This window comes from Neoarius graeffei, chromosome 15 (assembly GCF_027579695.1).
Source record: "Neoarius graeffei isolate fNeoGra1 chromosome 15, fNeoGra1.pri, whole genome shotgun sequence".
NCBI classification, from domain to species: domain Eukaryota; kingdom Metazoa; phylum Chordata; class Actinopteri; order Siluriformes; family Ariidae; genus Neoarius; species Neoarius graeffei.
This window is the reverse complement of record NC_083583.1, coordinates 47,509,938-47,529,648: the sequence shown is the minus strand read 5'-3', so window position 1 is coordinate 47,529,648 and position 19,711 is coordinate 47,509,938. Positions and strand designations below refer to the sequence as shown.

At 42.0% G+C, this 19,711-nt stretch overlaps 1 protein-coding gene and 1 non-coding gene across 2 annotated transcripts in view; one reads left to right on the top strand and one right to left on the bottom strand.

Moving 5' to 3' along the window:
* Positions 1-19,458, bottom strand: part of wwtr1 (WW domain containing transcription regulator 1) — a 76,582-nt gene extending 57,124 nt beyond the window's left edge. Inside the window, exon 1 of the mRNA XM_060941506.1 lies at positions 18,695-19,458. Within this exon, the coding sequence (XP_060797489.1) occupies positions 18,695-19,122 (428 nt within the window). The 5' untranslated portion in view covers positions 19,123-19,458. The remainder of the gene's footprint in view (positions 1-18,694) is intronic.
* trnar-ucu (transfer RNA arginine (anticodon UCU)) lies at positions 15,919-16,008 on the top strand. The gene is given in 2 exon segments: positions 15,919-15,955; positions 15,974-16,008. It is a non-coding gene; the product is annotated as a tRNA-Arg (tRNA).
* Positions 19,459-19,711: the final 253 nt, after the last annotated feature.

Here is a 19,711-nt window from a genome sequence, read left to right as displayed (position 1 = left end):
GTTGTAAATAAATAAAAACCTACTCTGAGAAGTGGAAAAAGTATTTAGTAGATAGAAGATTGTTTGTGTGTGCCCAAATCACGAAATACTTATATGGTTCAGTGGAAAGTTGAACCAGTTCCCCGTCAGATCTTCTTCAGCTGTTTTAGAGAGTCTGTGGGTGTCTCCTCTTGTTACTAGTTAGGACAACTGGCTGGGCGAGAGCAGCCAGACCCAGGCAGCAGCTGTTGATGGGTAAGCTAACTATAGATCTGGCAGATTTGCAAGAGTTGCTTATAAGAGAAAGAAAGAGAGAAAGAAAAACGCCTCCTTTGCCCAGCGTCAATGACAGTGCTGTCATTCACCTTGCCAGCCTAATGAAACAAGAAAAACAAGCTCCGGTTATGAAACCCCACACATTAGTGCTTTGTCTGCTCATTAGCCTCCCTGAACACTACAGGTATCAAGTCTTCACTATTGAACTAGCAAAAGGCAATCTGCTCTCCAGAGCTTAAGCGAAACCTACCATCTAAGACAGCTCTTTTATTATCCCAAACTGGCAAAGGCCTCATTTTAAGCCAGAGATAATTTAGAATAATTACGATGACCAACTAAAAATACATGGTAGCAGAATACTTCACTTACTTGAAGCTCCATTTTTAAAACAATTAAAACACACTTGGGTCATTATGTTATTACAGTTAGAAGAGTTTTAATGATTGTTGGTCCTTGAAACTAGAACAATAGTGCATCGGATTTTTAAAACTATCCAAACATCAGTCTGTCTCCAATATCTGTCTTGCTTGCACTGCAATGACAATTGATACAAACGCTTTATTTAGAAATATTCTATTAGGACCAATAATGTCCCAAGGCTGGACTCTCTCCCAGTTTCTGAGACAGGCTGACCCATGACTATAGTCCAACAACAAGCAAATTGTGCCATGGCATAAAAAGAGCAGTGATCTGATCCCAATTGCAACTAAACCTCTTTGCCAAGCACCCTTTTCACATACCCGGAGAACTCACTCACGGTCCATCTACAAGGCACTTGAAAGATACAACCAAGGCTTTTCTTGACGTCATTCTGTGGGGGGGAAACGGAGCAATGAGGACCTTTTTTGTTTATTCATTCTGACATCTGATCTATATGAGGGTGAGAACTTCATGGGAAGTCAGACTGATTTCAGTCTGACTGACAGTGCATTTCATTTCAGAAACAAGGTTTTAATAGACATCAATTCATCAACTGACTCATTCACCTTTAGTAATTGCTTTATTCTGGTCATGGTCAGTGTGGATCCAGAGTGTGAGTCCATCTCAGGGCACTATGCACACACTCATTCACACCGATGGGCGATTTAGCATTGCCAAGTTACCTACTAGGGTGACACGGTGGTGTAGTGGTTAGCACTGTTGCCTCACAGCAAGAAGGTTCTGGGTTCGAGCCCAGTGGCTGATGGGGGCCTTTTTGTGTGGAGTTTGCATGTTCTACCCATGTCTGCGTGGGTTTCTTCCACAGTCCAAAGACATACAGGTTAGGCTAATTGGTGGCTCTAAATTGACCGTAGGTGTGAATTGTTGTTTGTCTCTATGTGTCAGCCCTGCAATGATCTGGCAATTTGTCCAGGGTGTACCCCGCCTCTCACCCACAGACAGCTGGGATAGGCTCCAGCTTGCCCGCAACCCTGCACAGGATAAGCGGTTATGGATAATAGATGGAATTCACCTACTAGCATGTTTCTTGGAGATGGGAGGAAACCGGAGAACCCAAAAGACACCCATGTGGACCTAGGGAGAAGACACAAAACTCTACACAGATAGTAACCAGAGTTCATGATCAAACCAGACACCATGGAGCTGTGATACATAACACTGCACATCCGTCTTGCCCCTAATGAACACACCATTTACAAAACACTTTTTCTGGTTATAAAGGGTTTAATAATTATGCAAAAAATAATAAAAAGGAGCTTTCTATAATATCATTGAGCCTTTCAGAGTGCAAAAGTTGTCCAGATTTACCCCTAAAAGGTGAAAGTTCCCAAAAGCTTGATTACAGATCAATCCATTGATTAGGCCTAGTACCAAAAACAGGAGTGTGTGTGTGTGTGTGTGTGTGTGTGTGGTGGCTGAGTGACCTTGAGGGAAAGCTGGATCTAAATGAGTAAGGAGGAATGTTGTGGTGCTGTGGCATGCTGCAAGAGGCCAAGCCTGAGCTACATTTTCAACATCACCCTGACAACAAGGCACTACCAGTCGCAAATTCTTGGATCAGACATTAACATAAAAACAGCTCTTATACCTCCAGCACAGAAAAGGCTTCAGCATTGCTGAGTTAATTGTTAACTGGTTTTTACATGAATTACTTTTGAACTGCTGTATGCGCAAAATCTCAATTGGCCCAAATCAACAGAAGAATGAGTCCCAAAATCAGGTTAAAATATCGTACAATTGGAAGTAATGAGTCTGGGGAACAGCACCTCTGAATTTGAGCATGTAGTTGAATCTGTTAAACTTGGAAAAGCAAGTATTTGAGACCTTTAATTCAGCCAGTGTGCCAGGAGCGTGCTGAATCCATCAACAATCTCCACAGAGGATGGCTGCCAGGGGGATCTTTGGCCTAAGCCAGGCTGCCAAGACAGCCGCTTTTAGTGGACGGGCCAGAAAAAAAATGCTCCATCTGCCATGGAAAACACGGTGTGAGTGAGCAGCTTTGTGGGCCATGTGGATATATTCTCTCCAAGATAAAGAGCAAACCGTCTGCTGCCTGTGAAGTGACCCCGAAGCTGGAAGACGCTTGTGCACCAGGCCCCAAAAAAACACCAGAGGCAGCACTGCAAAAACTAAACACGACTCTGGAGTTGAATTTCGAGAACGTGTTTGAGTTCAGCATGTGAGCTGAGCATTTGACCTGATTGTTTGAGCTGAACTTTTGAGCTCAACATTTCAGTTGTTCATTTGAGTTGAGTACACATAAGCTGACCTGAACCTTTGAGCTGAAGGTTTATGCTGAAGGTTTGAGTTGAAGGTTTGAGCCAGAGATCTGCACTGAGGGTTTGAGTTGAAGGTTTGCACTGAGGGTTTGAGTTGAGGATTTGTGTTGAAGGTTTGAGCTAAAGGCTTGAGCTGAAGGTTTGTACTGAGGGTTTGAGTTGAAGGCTTGCACTGAGGGTTTGCGCTGAAGGTTTGAATTGAAGACTTGTGTTGAGGGTTTGTGCTGAAGGTTTGAGCTGAAGGTTTGAGCTGAAGGTCTGCACTGAAGGTTTTGAGTCTAAGGTTTTGAGTCAAAGATTTGAGCTGAAGGTTTGCGCTGAAGGTTTGAGTTGAAGGTTTGAGCTGAAGATTTGAGCCAAAGATCTCCGCTGAAGGTCTGAGTCGAAGGTTTGAGCCAAAGGTCTGCGCTGAAGGTTTGAGTTGAATATTTGAGCTGAAGGTTTGAGTTGAAAGTTTGAGCTGAAGGTTTGTGCTGAGAGTTTGAGTTGAAGGTTTGCGCTGAGAGTTTGAGCTGAAGGTTTGCGCTGAGAGTTTGAGCTGAAGGTTTGAGTTGAGTAAGCATTTGAGTTCAGCATTTGAGTGGAGCTTTTGAATTGCCTTTCTTGTACCCTGCAGTCAAGTTCTGGTTAATACATTCTCATAAAATAATTAATACAATCTTTCCATGATTCAACGTCTGATTTGTGGCCTTCTACCAGCCATTTTCTAGGGCTGAAGTGCTCTGTCTCTTCACATCCATACATATGTTAGCCAACAGGGAAACAGAACCAGCTGAGAGCCACTACTCCGTGGACTGTGCTACAATACATCCAGTGAGGGTTGTAAAACAAAAGAGCATTTCACACGAAACCCCCATTAACTTTGGATGGCACACTAGCCCCTTTCTCTCATCCAGAGAAAGTACAAATAAAAAGAGTGGATTGATATTAGCCTAATGCCCCCATGCACAAAGCACTCATTGTTAATAATCCCACAGCAGACATGGGAATGAACCCTGGCTCTGAGCCAGTCTCCCACCTCGCTCTCTCCCTCTTATATACCCACACACCCTCGCTTTCTCTCCTGCTAATTCACCGCCTAATATACTCAACCTGCCATTATTGACAGCTCACTTGCATTTTCTCCATTTGCATTTGCATTTTCAAGCTAAAACTATCTTTAAAGTTCCTCTTCAGGACACGACAGTTTTCTACAGCTGCAGGTGTCATATTTTTATTGCATCTTATTCTACTTTCTAAATTATTTCTCAGAAGGAAAAAAGAAGAAGAAAAGTTTCCCCTCTTGTGTGGCCTGATCTTCACAGCAGAGCACTATTTAATTTTATAGAACAAACAGAAATTGCATATTTATTAATCTGACACACCGCTGACTGCAAACTTTGCAACAGCACAGGAAATCTGATTTATTTCTCAAATCCCATTTTTACATCAAGCATTCACACGTCCAAAATTGGTTTTATTTTATTTATTTATTTATTTATTTTTTTTTTTGGGGGGGGAAGCTGTAGTTACACTTTAATTTGCATATCATTCTTGGTTGTTATAGCAACCATGCAAAGGTGTAAACACCAGAAGTGAGAAAGTTAGAAATCACCAACTGGGAGATTTTGCAATGGATTAGACCCACCAAACTGTTTTATTCCTTTTACAGTTTTAATCAGTGACAAGATTTGATATGCAAATGAATTTGAATATTGTTTAGACTGATGCAGATGGAGAATATTAATTCAAATGATACCACAAGAAGTGAAAACTGTTTCCTTCCAAAGCAAACAAATACAAGACTGTCAGTGATGGCGTAGCTCACTCCGGCCCCCTCTAGTCCAGAAGGAATGATCTAAAGTGCGCCACCTTGTGCAATAATTGTTGCAAGCTATATACAATATATATACGAGTATATACACACACACACACACACACACACACTATATATATATATATATATATATATATATATATATATATATATATATATATATGCTGTATACACCCTAGGAATACCTAGCTATTTGTCAGAAAGAATCCAAAACAATGAAGAATTGACCGAGAAGAAGCGATTTTTGTTGAACTGCTCATTAAGGCTTAATTAGTCCATAACTTCATGAATCATTGTAATTAAGCAAATCTGGGTAGAAGTTATATACACCCTAGGTACCCCTACCTTCATGCCAGAAAGAATTAAAATCAGTGAAGAACTGAGGGAGAAGAAGTGATGTGTGTGGAAACTGCTTGTTATGGTTTAATTACTCCATATCTTCATTATTAATTGCAATTATACAAATTTGGGTAGAAGCCATCTGCACCCCAGGCAGACCTACCTTCCTGCCAAAAAGAATAAAAACTGGTGAAGAATTGAGAGAGAAGTGATTTTCGTGAAATGTGGACGACGACAGATGGATGACAGATGACACATGATGGCATAAGTTCATCGCCTGTTGGCCAGATGAGCTAATATTCTTGCTAAAAATAGCTACATTTTACATTTCAAAAGTAACCCTGGATCATACAGCATCCCAAATGACTTCCTATAACACCAAGTTATACCTATGCAGTGAGCACATATAGTGAATATCAAGGTATTCCCAATGTAGTGAGGAGTTATAGTGAATAGGAAGCCATTTGGTATACACTCTCTTATACATATACTACTACACATTATAGTGAAGCTCCCTGCACACAAAGTGAAACTCCATACTTAAGAGAATACTGTATGTTCATGCATTGATTTGATTTTTGATGGCTTTTGTGACTGTATGTCATCTATACATACGAACAACTTACGTGTATCAGCACAGGAAACCCAATCGTAAGTGCAAGGCAACGTATCTCATCAACACTTGACCACCGGAGAACGAAATTTGTATCTTTATTTACGTGAGACAGATGTATTTTTATCCAGCGCTTATTTTTAATTTGCTTTTTAAAAAATAATGTGGGATTATTTACTAACGCATTTTACACTCATCAGGAGCTCCACTTTTAGGCAGTGCCTAAATATATGCATTACTATTATACATATATTATACTATTGTACAGTCTATTATACGATTATACATACTATTATACCATCCTGTTCTGGTGTCCATTCATAGTGCCCGCTATATGCTTCGTAAAACTGCATTTGAGATGCAGCTCCAAAAAGGCCAAAAACTTTATCGAACTCTTTGTGTCAATATGATTTTGGATTTTTTTCTGACTTTGAGTATATTGCTTGCCTTTATGTTGGTTTTCTTGTTGTCGCAAATAAACGTCAGACAATGTCTGAGGTCTGATCACCTCATGAAAAACAAAAAGCTCAGCATGAAATCCACATCAGTCTAACAGGTCAGTCTGAGTCGTACATCCAAATCTGATCTGAAACCCCTTACAAGTGTGGGAAAAGTCAGACTGCAAAAACTCATTCCTGCTCAAATTGGATATGCCAAAAAGACTGCATGTGAGCAGCCTGTCTGAACATAGCCTTATCCATAACGGAGACCGGCTGAGACACGTCCCACCCAGAGACTCCATGGCAGCTGACGCCAAATGTTATACTGACAACAACAGCACAATGACCTATACTCTAACAGTGTACTGGATCATTATGGAAGAAATGCTGCAGGCTTGAGTTCGGGATAAAGTTGGCACTTTTCTGTGCCTTGTGGGGGGAATCTGGCTGTGGCTTCAGTAGGCCCATAGGCTGTGAAAGCTCAGAGATTGTAGCTATGGTATGCAGCTGTACTGGTTTTATTTGCAACACTTGCAGTTTGGACGGGTGTCCTGTTATAATAAAGATGAAGAGGAACGTGGATAACACTGATAAGCATTGTCTTCTTGTAGCCTCTGTGTGAGGGGGATGAAAAATTCCTAAGTGTTACCTGCCAATCAAATAATTGCCATCCAATCAAGTTTGATGTGTGCGTGCTAAATGGTGTGACTAATCAGATTCCGGCAAAGTCAGTAAACTCAAGGAATTCCGTCATCCTCAGCTTTTCACCGACTTTATGGCCAACCCTCATTCATAACTCACACTGTGGTGACTGGAATGCAGCTGCCTTAGTTTGGGTTCAGAGAGATCAGGAGCGTGTCAGGGCCCCTCCACAAGAGCGCATTCTCACTTCACGATGGCGTTTATTTGATCGGACAATAAGCATTAGCTCATGCTCAAGTTGGCCCTCAGCGGCATGTCCTGGGTAGTCAGAGACACATCACACGTGACAGGGTGACAGTTGCGTGAATCAGGATGAACCTCTGTCTGCACCCTGCTCTCTGATCAGCTCTGAAACAAATGCGGCCGCACGCATCGGCGTACTGAATGAAATGCCTGCGGTATAGAAAAGCAGGCAAGGGGTCGCCGAGAGCTTTTCTGTGCTGCAAGAACAATACACCCACATAGCTGCTGCTCACATTCCACAGCTTATGAATAGGCAGCAAAAGAGAGAGAGAGAGAGAGAGAGAGAGAGATGGAGGGAGGGAGGAGTCAGTATCAAAGGCTCCTCCCACTTACAGGAAATACCATAGAAGGGCTGTAAGGGGACAAACCTCTGATAACTTCTGATGGTATTCAGCAAAATGTTTAGGCTACAAATTTTAGTTCTCCCTAATATTTGATGAAATAAGAGCTAAAACTAAATATACGACTAACTTCTTCTACACCTGTTCTTACACTGAAAGTGCAGAAAACTGACGTTCTTTGAAGAAGATATACTGATAAAACAAAATGCTCAACCAAGTTTTTCAAGAAGCTCCGTTTTCCAGACAGATATCTGAGGCTTTCCAGGAATGCAAAGTGTTTTCGGATAGTTACATGATTTTGACTATTCCAGCAGCTGTGAAGGCTACAAACGGCCCGACGTTATTTAGACTGGCAAAGAGTGGCACATGGAATCTTTTTGATGTTTCGTTCGCTGTTCAAGAAGTTCTCTTTGAGCTTGTTTTATGCTGCACAATTGATACACTAAGCCCAAAACGCAACACTTTTTGCAGAACGTCATTCATCAACGTTTTCAATGACGTAATCAGTGCGGAGTTTGATTCGAATAATTTTCTTTTCCAAAGACTAAAATGAAACGTGGCCAAAAAAATAGCTGTTCTGATCAAACAAACCACTTTCTTCACAGATGGCTGGCCTAGTTACATGTGATGCACTACGAAAATGTACTGTGTTTCATGTCAAACATGTGTTTCAAGGCCAAAAAACAAGGCCTGGTGTTTTAATTTCTTCGGTAAAGTTAGTCATATTGTCCATTTTTCCCATTTTGACTGCAGTCTTTGAAGTGACTCATGTTTGTTGTTTTTTTACTTCACCAAACCCCAAAAGAGAGGCCGCCATGTCCCTCCAGCCATTATCCAGGCAAACAAAAGGAAATGAGTGGTTCCATATCCTGTAGACCGAGCCGTCTCTTTCAACTGCATATTGGGAAGGGGAGGAGGGAGAGTGTGGAAAGCACCACTGAGAAAACAGCTGAGTGCACATGACGCACATTTTACAGCCCGTGTTGATGATTCGGAAAATCTGTACATAAAAAAAATAAGTAGCAACTGTGTCTAGTGGTCTTATGTAATTTAATGTGACTTGTGAACAAAATAGAAACATTTCAACTAAAAGTGAACATACACAGACGTAACTGAGAAAGCAAATAAATAAAATAATAGCGACGACAGATAAACAGGTCCTGCTTTTAAACTACCCGTGAACTCAGACAGTGTGTGCAGCCAAGTTTACATCTACTGCATTATAATGATCAAAAGCAAAAGTTCTGGAAGAGCTTAGACTTGACTGTTCCATGCTCTGCACTAAGGTCTGTAAACTGACAGTGAGGTGAAAGCATATGAAATGCAGTCGAGCACGTACGTGTGTGTGTGTGTGTGTGTGTGTGTGTGTGTGTGTGTGTGTGTGTAGTAATCTCCCATCTTCTCTCCAGCTAAAGGCTTCCAGCTGTCTTCCCGTAAAGGGACGTCTGCTGAAGGTCAGCAGCACCATGTCCGAGAGCTGATATGTGGCCAGAGAGCTGCTTCCTTATTTAAAAATTATAAACTACGTCTGCGTATGATACACAGGAGCAGCCACTTAAACAAAGCTCTCTCTGTCCAACACCTCCAGCTCCTACACAGCCGTTTAAGCAAACTCACGCATATCAGATTATTGACTGATCTGAGCACATAACTGTGCAGACTGCAAACACAAACACACAACCTTCTTTACCCTCTCATCCAGCTCGCATTAATTCAATCAAAGCTGCCTCTCAGTGAATTATGAATAGATCATCTTATCTGCCAGGGTTTAACACTCCACGGAAGAGATCACACGTCACTCTGAAGGGTCTCTTTGTTTTAAAAGTGTTTGTAGTGATGGCAACATGGCTCAAGCGACACCCCGAGCCAGAACAAATCACCATTAAAACTTTGTATTATAAAACAATAGGCTCTGACTAACAATGAGCTGTTGCTCCAAAACCAGCTTTTCATTTTAGTGAGGCGGCAAAGGTCAGGAATTAAGCAAGCTGTGCGTCTAAAGTCTAAAGCCCATAAATAACAAGCTGTTTCTATATATTATATGTCAGCATGCTAGAGGCCCTGGCTTGGGGGTCTCCTGAGAGCAGTCCATCAGCTGTTGTGAACGCGAGCAGCAGCTACATTGGTATTGTCGGCTTTGTCGAGCGCAGTAATGCTTTGGAAACTCAACGCTTCACACAAACAATCCATCGTGAATCACAATCATTAATCACAAACAATCTATCGTGTAAATAAAATAAAACGATCATCAGCATTTTCGACACAATGAAATACCAAGCACTAGAAAAAGTTGAGGAGGCATCTCCTTCTTGGAGTCATACTGCCTCAATGTCTGAAGACTTTTGTTCAAATATCCACGTCGCAAACCCACATGCCATTCAAATTTAATTGCGTTCACACAATTACAGTTAACATCACTCTGTAATGTAAGGCCCTGAAGCACTTCCAAAAACGAGTGTCCTACAAAGACCCTCTTTTCTCGCAGTGGTCGATATCAGCAGAGGAGAAGGTGGCAAACGTGAGCCATCCAGTACAGAACAAACCCAGTTTCATAGCCATCTCCGTATGTCACAGTGGTGCACAAGTGGTGCAAGAGCCTCCGAGTTTTGGAACGTGTTAAGACAATCATCCATCCCAATATCACCCGTTTCCACATGTCATAATATCTGCTTACAGCTTACAACATAATTAAAGAGAAGGACAGCTATAAGGAAAACCTTGATAAAATAAAATACTGTTGTTGTTTTTTTCACTGAATCCTGGTACGACTGTTCCTTAAAAAGCAGATTAACCAAATGTAGATTTCGAAATCGTAGCAAATTCCACAGGAATATTTGCTCTGATGATATGCCGAACTGAAAAGTCTTGAGCAAAACCAAAAATCATAGCACTCTGATGCAAAAACCATCCCAAAAAAAAGAACAAAACCCTGTTAATTTTTCTTTTTTGATCATTATTATACATTTTTGTACTGTTGCATCAAAGACAATAATTTATTTAGCTTTTTCTGACTTGAATTGAAAATATTAATAAACATGTCCAATTATAAAAATAAAAGATACAAAAAAAAAAAGCAAAAACACTTAAAGGGTCAGTCCCGTGTTGTGTTTTTAATCCGACAATAAATACAACATATAATTAAAAATACAAAACTATTCTAAGCTGTTTGTATCAAGGCTTTTATGGCATTTTTCAGCATTTTTATTCTTTCTTGCTCATTTTTGTGGAGTCATTATTTATACCATTTACTGTATAATAGTAGGGCATTTACAGTACAATTATTTCTGATTTTCTGAAATTGTTTCAATGCCATAGTGCTATAATCTAGTTCGTTATATAATGCTACGTAAGGCCAGCACCCTGTAACCCCCAGAACAGATGAGAAAAATACAGACTGCCTGTGGCCGCCACAAACACATCTGTTATGACTACTTCATAGACAGAAGCCAAACCAAGGTCCCATTAGAAACTCTCCGAAGCCCTACTTCCATCGGTTTTCCACCTGCTTTATTGCATTTCTATTGTCTCTATCCAATATTCGTCGTGCAATAGTCCAGATGAAAACAAGACAGTGGCTTGTACTTCGTCAACTTTTAGGTCAAACGGATCAAAACATGTCATCAACCACTAACTCCAACTAAGTTAAACTTAGCAAAAGCCTATAACGTGACCCATTAAGTAAAACTTTCTGTCTTTAGTTGAATTGTGCAACACAAAAGACATTAGCAAAGACAGTCTCTTGCATCACATGTTCCCAAACCTGCTTATCCATTCATTTGCTGTGACGTTGGAGAGGCCCGTCCCAACTCTGCTCAGATAAATCAACAAAAACAAGTCAATTTGGCTCCCAGAAACCATGCTGGCGTGCCACAAAAACTACTGCCATGTATTATATGAAACATTTGCGTTCAATCATATTATCAAACTGCAGGGTCAAAAGCAAATGAAAAAGCAGTAAACACGGGAGAGCAAACGCATTTCTCAACTGGTTGCAATAAAGCAAAGAACAATTTACAAGGCATGTGTCTTGGGCAGAGCTTAAAAGGAAAATAAAGTACAGAATAGCAAACAATGAAGCCAAGCTTTCCCTAATCTATTCTTAATTACAGGCTGCGTCAACGTGGAAAAGTTTGTGAACAAATATTCTGTAGTCTTCTCTCCTCTTTTTTTTTTTTTAACTCTTGCAAACAGCTAATAATTCTCTCGTTGACTCACTGAACCAGAAAATCCAGCTGCTGTTCACGGCAGTGATTTCATAACCATCATTGCCTTTTGTTAAACCTGTGCTCGTGGATCTCTTCTGTCCTCGAAGTCTTATGTCTTAGTGCTGTTACTTTACTAAACATTCAGAACACAAACAGGTTCGGGGAGGTGTGAGGAAGTGCGATGTCGCATGGTGACAGTTTTTCGAATCAATGATAGAGGAGATGACACAGCACTAGAAGAAAGAGAAACATACTTTTGGAAGCGTACAGGGTGGACTAGCTGTTCCAAGTCATAATGGTTCTGTCGGAGTGAGTGTGCACCATATTACAGACGATACTTACTGTACTTTCTGAGGATAAAATGGGACAGTTACATTTTCCGGTTCTTTTCTTATAGTTTATTGTCCTCCATAGGAAATAAGGTCATAGACAATTGTAAAATAAAAAATTGTGCATAAGAAGCATGACCTAATAGCATGGCCTAATTCTAGCACCATTATTTTTAAGTACTAATCAGTTTCTTCAAAAGGCACCGGCACACGGAGCCAAAGAGAAAGAAGGGGTGGGGGCTTTGGTTGGTTAGAGCAGAGGGGGCTTTTACTTGAGAGAATAATTACCCCTGACAGGCAGACTTTTGTCTTCTTGACTGCTTAATTGCAGGGCGGAGGGAAGCCCAGGTCTGCAGCTTTGTTGATGGTGGATGTGCCAACTGAATGCATGGCAGGCACTAACATGTTTATCTTAAAATGCAACAAGCCAGTTTGGAAAGAGGAGGAGAGAAGCAGGAAGATGACCACGACCACGGCCATTCCCACATCTGAGTCAAAGTCTTACTTCCGGACAAAGCAGACTTTGTGGTGTGCGTCAGAGCAAATCACAAAATCCCATACTGCTCTCATGACAATTCAAGATCAAAATATGGTATTATTTACCACCCAGTATTGCTACCTTGGTTACACCATAGTCAAAATCCTTCCCATCCCATTCATGGTACGTTTGGCAGCGCCGATCTCCGTAGCCCTCTCACCTATATTACATAGCTAGGGTTACAGTGGGGGGGCTGGTCCTCTGGTAACTGCAAGAGTTTAACTCTCCACTTGCATCTGTATTGCAGCATGCCTTGCCAGTAGGCACCATGTTTATAACGATCTGTGGTTGGTAGAAGAGAGCAACTGGACTTGCTTGAAAAGTCTTGAAGACGTTTCGCCTCTCGTCCGAAAGGCATCATCAGTTCTGTCTGTCTAATAGGGAGTATCCAGTATTTATCCTCTCATGGATCATAATAGAATCCAAATCAGAATGCTGATGGCTGCATTGAAGGTGGCTGATAGATGTCATAGACCCCACCTCTGTTCAGTGATGGTCGTTCCAGGCTGACAAAATTGAACGATCCTCTCTGGCTAAGATGTCTGCCAGTTTTCTGGAAGTCCTCTCATACTCCCGCACTAGTCGAAGGGAACTCATCCCAAAGTGTGTAGAAACATATCTGTGAAGATACTCAGACAGATATGTTTCTACACACTTTGGGATGAGTTCCCTTCGACTAGTGCGGGAGTATGAGAGGACTTCCAGAAAACTGGCAGACATCTTAGCCAGAGAGGATCGTTCAATTTTGTCAGCCTGGAACGACCATCACTGAACAGAGGTGGGGTCTATGACATCTATCAGCCACCTTCAATGCAGCCATCAGCATTCTGATTTGGATTCTATTATGATCCATGAGAGGATAAATACTGGATACTCCCTATTAGACAGACAGAACTGATGATGCCTTTCGGACGAGAGGCGAAACGTCTTCAAGACTTTTCAAGCAAGTCCAGTTGCTCTCTTCTACCAACCACAGATTACTATGTACCTGGACGACTGAGTATCTTCACAGACATGTTTATAACGATCTTCAGTATGACTCAACCATGAGTAGAACTCACAATCTCCCGCTCAAGAGGCGGACACGCTAACCACTAGGCCACTCGCTGGTCACGCCATAACTAGCTACAAATACACCAACATCCAGATGTCAGTAGTTTCTTTGTTTTGTTTTTATTTTCCTCTCATGTAGCATATCTCCAGTAGTCAAATTCAATCTGGAAAGAGCGAAGGTATTGATAATACAGTGACAGAATATAGGCTATTATACAAATTTGCATTCAAGGACCACCCAGTCAGTAGTAATGAGCAGCTGAGGAGAACGCCCACAGATTTAATTACCAGATGCCTTTTGGAGAGGTATGCAGCGCATATTCTGGACCAATTTCGGGGGTTTTTATATGAAAGTATGTCCCTTTACACACTCATCCAGAAGGGTAATTTTGCACAAGGCCATCTGTCTACAGCAGAAAAAAATAAAATAACAAAACGCGTCTGGAAAAATCCCAAGGGAGTCTGGAGCCAGATTCGTGACGGATGTGCCAGCAGGCTACACAAGCTTGCACGGTTTCAGTGCACAGCCTGTGTAGACCAAGCGCTCCCATTTCTCTCTCACTGTCCGCTCTTTTGGGAAACGATGCGTACTAATCCCATCAAGACTGGTGTTGCTACACCCTCCTACGATACATCTGTGAACCATTTTAATAATTACGTGACAATCTCATCTCATCTCATTATCTGTAGCCGCTTTATCCTGTTCTACAGGGTTGCAGGCAAGCTGGAGCCTATCCCAGCTGACTACGGGCAAAAGGCGGGGTACACCCTGGACAAGTCGCCAGGTCATCACAGGGCTGACACATAGACACAGACAACCATTCACACTCACATTCACACCTACGGTCAATTTAGAGTCACCAGTTAACCTAACCTGCATGTCTTTGGACTGTGGGGGAAACCGGAGCACCCGGAGGAAACCCACGCGGACACAGGGAGAACATCCAAACTCCGCACAGAAAGGCCCTCGCCGGCCACGGGGCTCGAACCCGGACCTTCTTGCTGTGAGGCAACAGTGCTAACCACTACACCACCGTGCCGCCCAATTACGTGACAATGTTGAAGAAATTTGCAGAAAACCACCAGGTCGTTTTCTCATAAAGAAACCGGTGCTGATGTAGGATTCAGAGGGAGGCGTCCCACACACAACGTCACAAAAATCAACGTTTCCCAGGAAATCCAAATGCCAAGTTTTTTCAGAGGTGGACCAATTCGCCTCAAATGGCTTGATTTCAACTGAATTTTTCTGGTAGTGTGCAAGGTAAAAAAATTGCACAAAATGCAAAATGTGACAGATATTTGACCAAAGTTTAATATAAAATAGGAGAATTACATTGATCCTGGGGGCGGCACGGTGGTGTAGTGGTTAGCGCTGTTGCCTCACAGCAAGAAGGTCCTGGGTTCGAGCCCCGTGGCCGGCGAGGGCCTTTCTGTGCGGAGTTTGCATGTTCTCCCCGTGTCCGCGTGGGTTTCCTCCGGGTGCTCCGGTTTCCCCCACAGTCCAAAGACATGCAGGTTAGGTTAACTGGTGACTCTAAATTGACCGTAGGTGTGAATGTGAGTGTGAATGGTTGTCTGTGTCTATGTGTCAGCCCTGTGATGACCTGGCAACTTGTCCAGGGTGTACCCCGCCTTTCGCCCGTAGTCAGCTGGGATAGGCTCCAGCTTGCCTGCGACCCTGTAGAACAGGATAAAGCGGCTAGAGATAATGAGATGAGATGAGATGCACTTTAACATCTAAGATATAATGTGCGAATTTGTGTGAGAACACACGTTATAACCAAAGATATCTAACTTTACACATCTAAACCATCCACCTGAGTTGTGTCAGATGAGGTGTGGAAGAACGAAAGTATAACATAGCATAGATTAAAGATTAGCAGCTGATGAAGCACACATTTGGCATCAGGATATTTAACTATGACACATTCCAGCAATGTGGATTAAAATCGTAATCCTGGCTGCTACTGATAGACATAACAGGAGATATATCTCTGATAAATCATGAGTCAATCTCATATTTAATAGCTGCTAGTAAAACAAGACATTTAGATCAAGGGGTCTTAATCTTTTTGTAGACAGGAACCTTTTAAGCTGTTAAAAAAAAAATCCTCCGACACCCCAGTACCAATTTATTTGATTATATATTCAAACATTAGGCTCATGATTCAAACGTGCACAATAATATTTTGGATATTTATTGGAGTCCTAAAGCTTTATATTCCTGAAATATTCCTCCAATTATTTACAGGCCTGTTTGTTGTTCCAGTTATTAGGGTTTGGGTTAAACATGTCATTCAAGTAACTAAGCTCTTAGAGTTATTGGCTCTGTGGTGCAATGGCTAGCGTGTTGGACTTCTAGGGTCATCAGAGAAGCAATTCCAAGGTTGTGGGTTCAAGTCCCACCAGAGTCATTTGCTTTCATGGGTGGCATGGTGGTGTAGTGGTTAGCACGGTTGCCTCACAGCAAAAAGGTTCTGGGTTCGAGCCCAGTGGCCGGCGGGGGCCTTTCTGTGTGGAGTTTGCATGAGTTTGCAAGTTCACTGCGTGGGTTTCCTCCGGGTGCTCTGGTTTCCCCCACAGTTCAAAGACATGCGGTTAGGTTAATATGGGACGGCCTTGGGCTGAGGTGCCCTTGAGCGAGGCACCTAACTCCCAACTGCTCCCCAGGTGCTGTTAGCATGGCTGCCCACTGATCTGGGTATGTGTGTGTGTTCACTGCTTCAGATGGGTTAAATGCAGAGAGGAATTTCATAAGTGTGTTATTGATTAATCATAAATACAATTTTGTTAATGGTGGTTTATGATTTTCACTACTGTAAAAAAACAAAAATTTAATCGGACCCCTGGGGGTTCCTGGATCACATTTAATGAATCACTAATTTAGAGTCTCTAGTCAAATTATAATGCCCTAATCTTATTCTTTTGTCACCCTGATACAAGCTGCGGGTGCAACACCGGTGGAGCTTCTCAGTTTACAAATCCCATCCAAACAGCAAACACCCTTCTGAGCTGAACACAGCCCAAGTGACTTATCAACTTTCTACCAACTGAGATAACCACCACGTCCTCAGGGCCTGGGAAGAAAAGATGTGCTGCTTATCCTCACCCCCTTCATTCCTAAACAGAGCCTGCTCAAAATAATTATGTAAACGGAGCCAGACTTGGGCTTCACTTTAGGCATATCTCAAGCTAGGCAGTCATCCTTATCACATGATCAAGATGAGTCTTGATAATGGATTTACTGTGAAAAGTGTGGCACATGCAACAGAAAAAGAAAAAAAAATCACTTCTTCATTTGTCTGACTCACACCCTGATACTGCCAGAATGGTTCCTGCATACTCACCTTGATCCTGTGTGCCTGAACACAGATCAGTGAAACCCCAGGTTAGGCATGAAATGTAAAACGAAACCACTTTTGAATAAAGTATCCCGTTCTTGTTAACAACTAACTTAACTAAATACAGAAGTACCGTAGCAGTGCTCCAACATGAAAGTTAATGGGTGTATGAAAATCACAGTTTCCTAAGAAACACAGCAGAGTTATTGCGACCTATATGACCTTTAGGGTGATTATTTATAGTACGATATAGACATTCTGTTTAGGACATGAGGTATATGAGGTGCAGCTTAAGAGGCTATCTACTTGTGTTGTGTATATACACAAGTAAATAATATCCAACTTGAAATAAACGTAGGTGTGTACCAGAGTGTGTACAAGATTTTAAATTGCTTTTAAAAACGTGAAAAGGTTCCAGAGAACCATATAGACATTCTGTTTAGGACATGAGGTATATGAGGTGCAGCTTAAGAGGCTATCCATTTGTGTTGTGTACACTGTAAAAAATGATTTGTTGTTTTAACTTAAAAAAGTTAGCGCCCGGGCTGCCTTAACATTTTGGGTTCATTGAAATTCATTTAGTAAGTTCAATTATTCGCCTCATTGTGTTAACTTACTATATTAATTTCAGTGAACTTGAAATCTTAAGGCAGCCCGGGTACTAACTTTTTAAAGTCTCATCTCATCTCATCTCATCTCATCATCTCTAGCTGCTTTATCCTGTTCTACAGGGTCACAGGCAAGCTGGAGCCTATCCCAGCTGACTACGGGCGAAAGGCGGGGTACACCCTGGACAAGTCGCCAGGTCATCACAGGGCTGACACATAGACACAGACAACCATTCACACTCACATTCACACCTACGCTCAATTTAGAGTCACCAGTTAACCTAACCTGCATGTCTTTGGACTGTGGGGGAAACCGGAGCACCCGGAGGAAACCCACGCGGACACGGCGAGAACATGCAAACTCCGCACAGAAAGGCCCTCGCCTTCTTGCTGTGAGGCGACAGTGCTAACACCACCGTGCCGCCACTTTTTAAAGTTCAAACAGCAAATTATTTTTTACAGTGTATATACACAAGTAAATAATATCCAACTTGAAATAAACGTAGCTGTGTACCAGAGTCATCACAAGATTTTAAATTGTTTTTAAAAAGGTGAAAAGGTTCCAGAAAAGTTTCTTGAAACTGATAACATATTAGAGGTTTGGTTGTTGTTTGTTTTCTACAGTAAATTGATGATTCCTCATCACCGTCGTCATTATGTAAACATTAATGATGTAAATATGGTTCTGTATTTCTTCATGGCAACAACAAAATAGTCTCAACTGACAAGTTTGATAGATAGATAGATAGATAGATAGATAGATAGATAGATAGATAGATAGATAGATAGATAGATAGATTCTTTATTGTCATTGCACATTTTTCCATATTAGAACTTTTTTGTTGGTGCCCCAGTAATCTAAATGGAATAATACATTGAATAAATCATTTATTTCTGACCTCCTTATAATATAAATAGTGACACAGGAAAAAGATCCTGCACTTTTCTGTGGCCCGAATACAGAATGGTTAAAGAGCCATATCAGGCTTTATGCAACCAGTAGCCCAATTGTATCTGCTTTCTGGCCCCTTTCTTTTAGTGGCTGTAAATCACTGCACAGATCATTTCTGATCAATCCCAGTGAAGGCGCGCGCTGCAGGTTCGAGCCCGGTGATGCCACATCACGGATCAAAGCAACAACTGGCACTCACTTGAGAAAGTATTTCTGGCCGGTGGATGTGTACGCCATCTCCCATCCGGGCGGCAGCGGCAGCTCGTCGGTGACATCGAAGGACTGGTGGCGGCTGTGCGCGTGCTGCACGGGGCTCGCGGTGACGGCGGCGGAGGCGGCCGCGAGCGCTCCGGGTCTGAGCTGCAGTGAGGCGGGGGAAGAGTGAGAGCGCACGTGCTGCGGCGGGAGTCTGGGCGGCTGCTGGCTGCCCGAGTCCGTGCTGGATTGGCGAGAGTGGGAACCGGAGTCGGGCTCCTTAAAGAACGACTCGGGCAGGTGTTTCTTCCTCCAGGAGCTCGGCCGCGGGTTCAACACGGCGTTAAAGAGCGCCTCGAGGTCCGTGTCCGGGTCCTTGGCGACATGGATCACTTGCTGGCCCGGGAGAGGCTGAACTGGGTTGGTGCTCATTTCTGTTTGTTGTTTTCTTAACTAAATAAATTAATAACAAACTAACGGTTTGCTTTTCACCAAAAAAAAAAAAAAAAGTAAGAAAGTTTCTCAAACGAGGCCCGTTTTTTCCTTTAAACTCGTTTAAGTCCCCGGTACTAATTCTTCTTCTTATAATAATAATAATAATAATAATAATAATAATAATAATAATAATAATAATCTCTATTTTATCCCAACAAAGTTTAAGAAAACCATCTCATTTGTTTCGCCCTGTGAAAAACTTCCGAGATAACTTTCTTCTCCTCTCCTCGGCCGACTCTCTTCTCCCGAACTTTGTAAACTCAACTTTTCTTCCACAGCGCCTGTGTCAGCACTGCCTCATGAATATTCAATTAGCTCCACGCGCCCGGGTCAACACTCTGTCATGAATATGTAATAAGGCCACGCCGATCCTTCATGAATATGAATATGAACTTCAGCTTTCATAACAAGCGGGCTGCAGATAAAATAATATTGTTTGGGGGAAAAAAAAAACTTTTGTTGTTTGACAATTTTGCTCCGGCAAAATTAAACATAATTGTGAGTCATGATAACTGGAAATAATTAA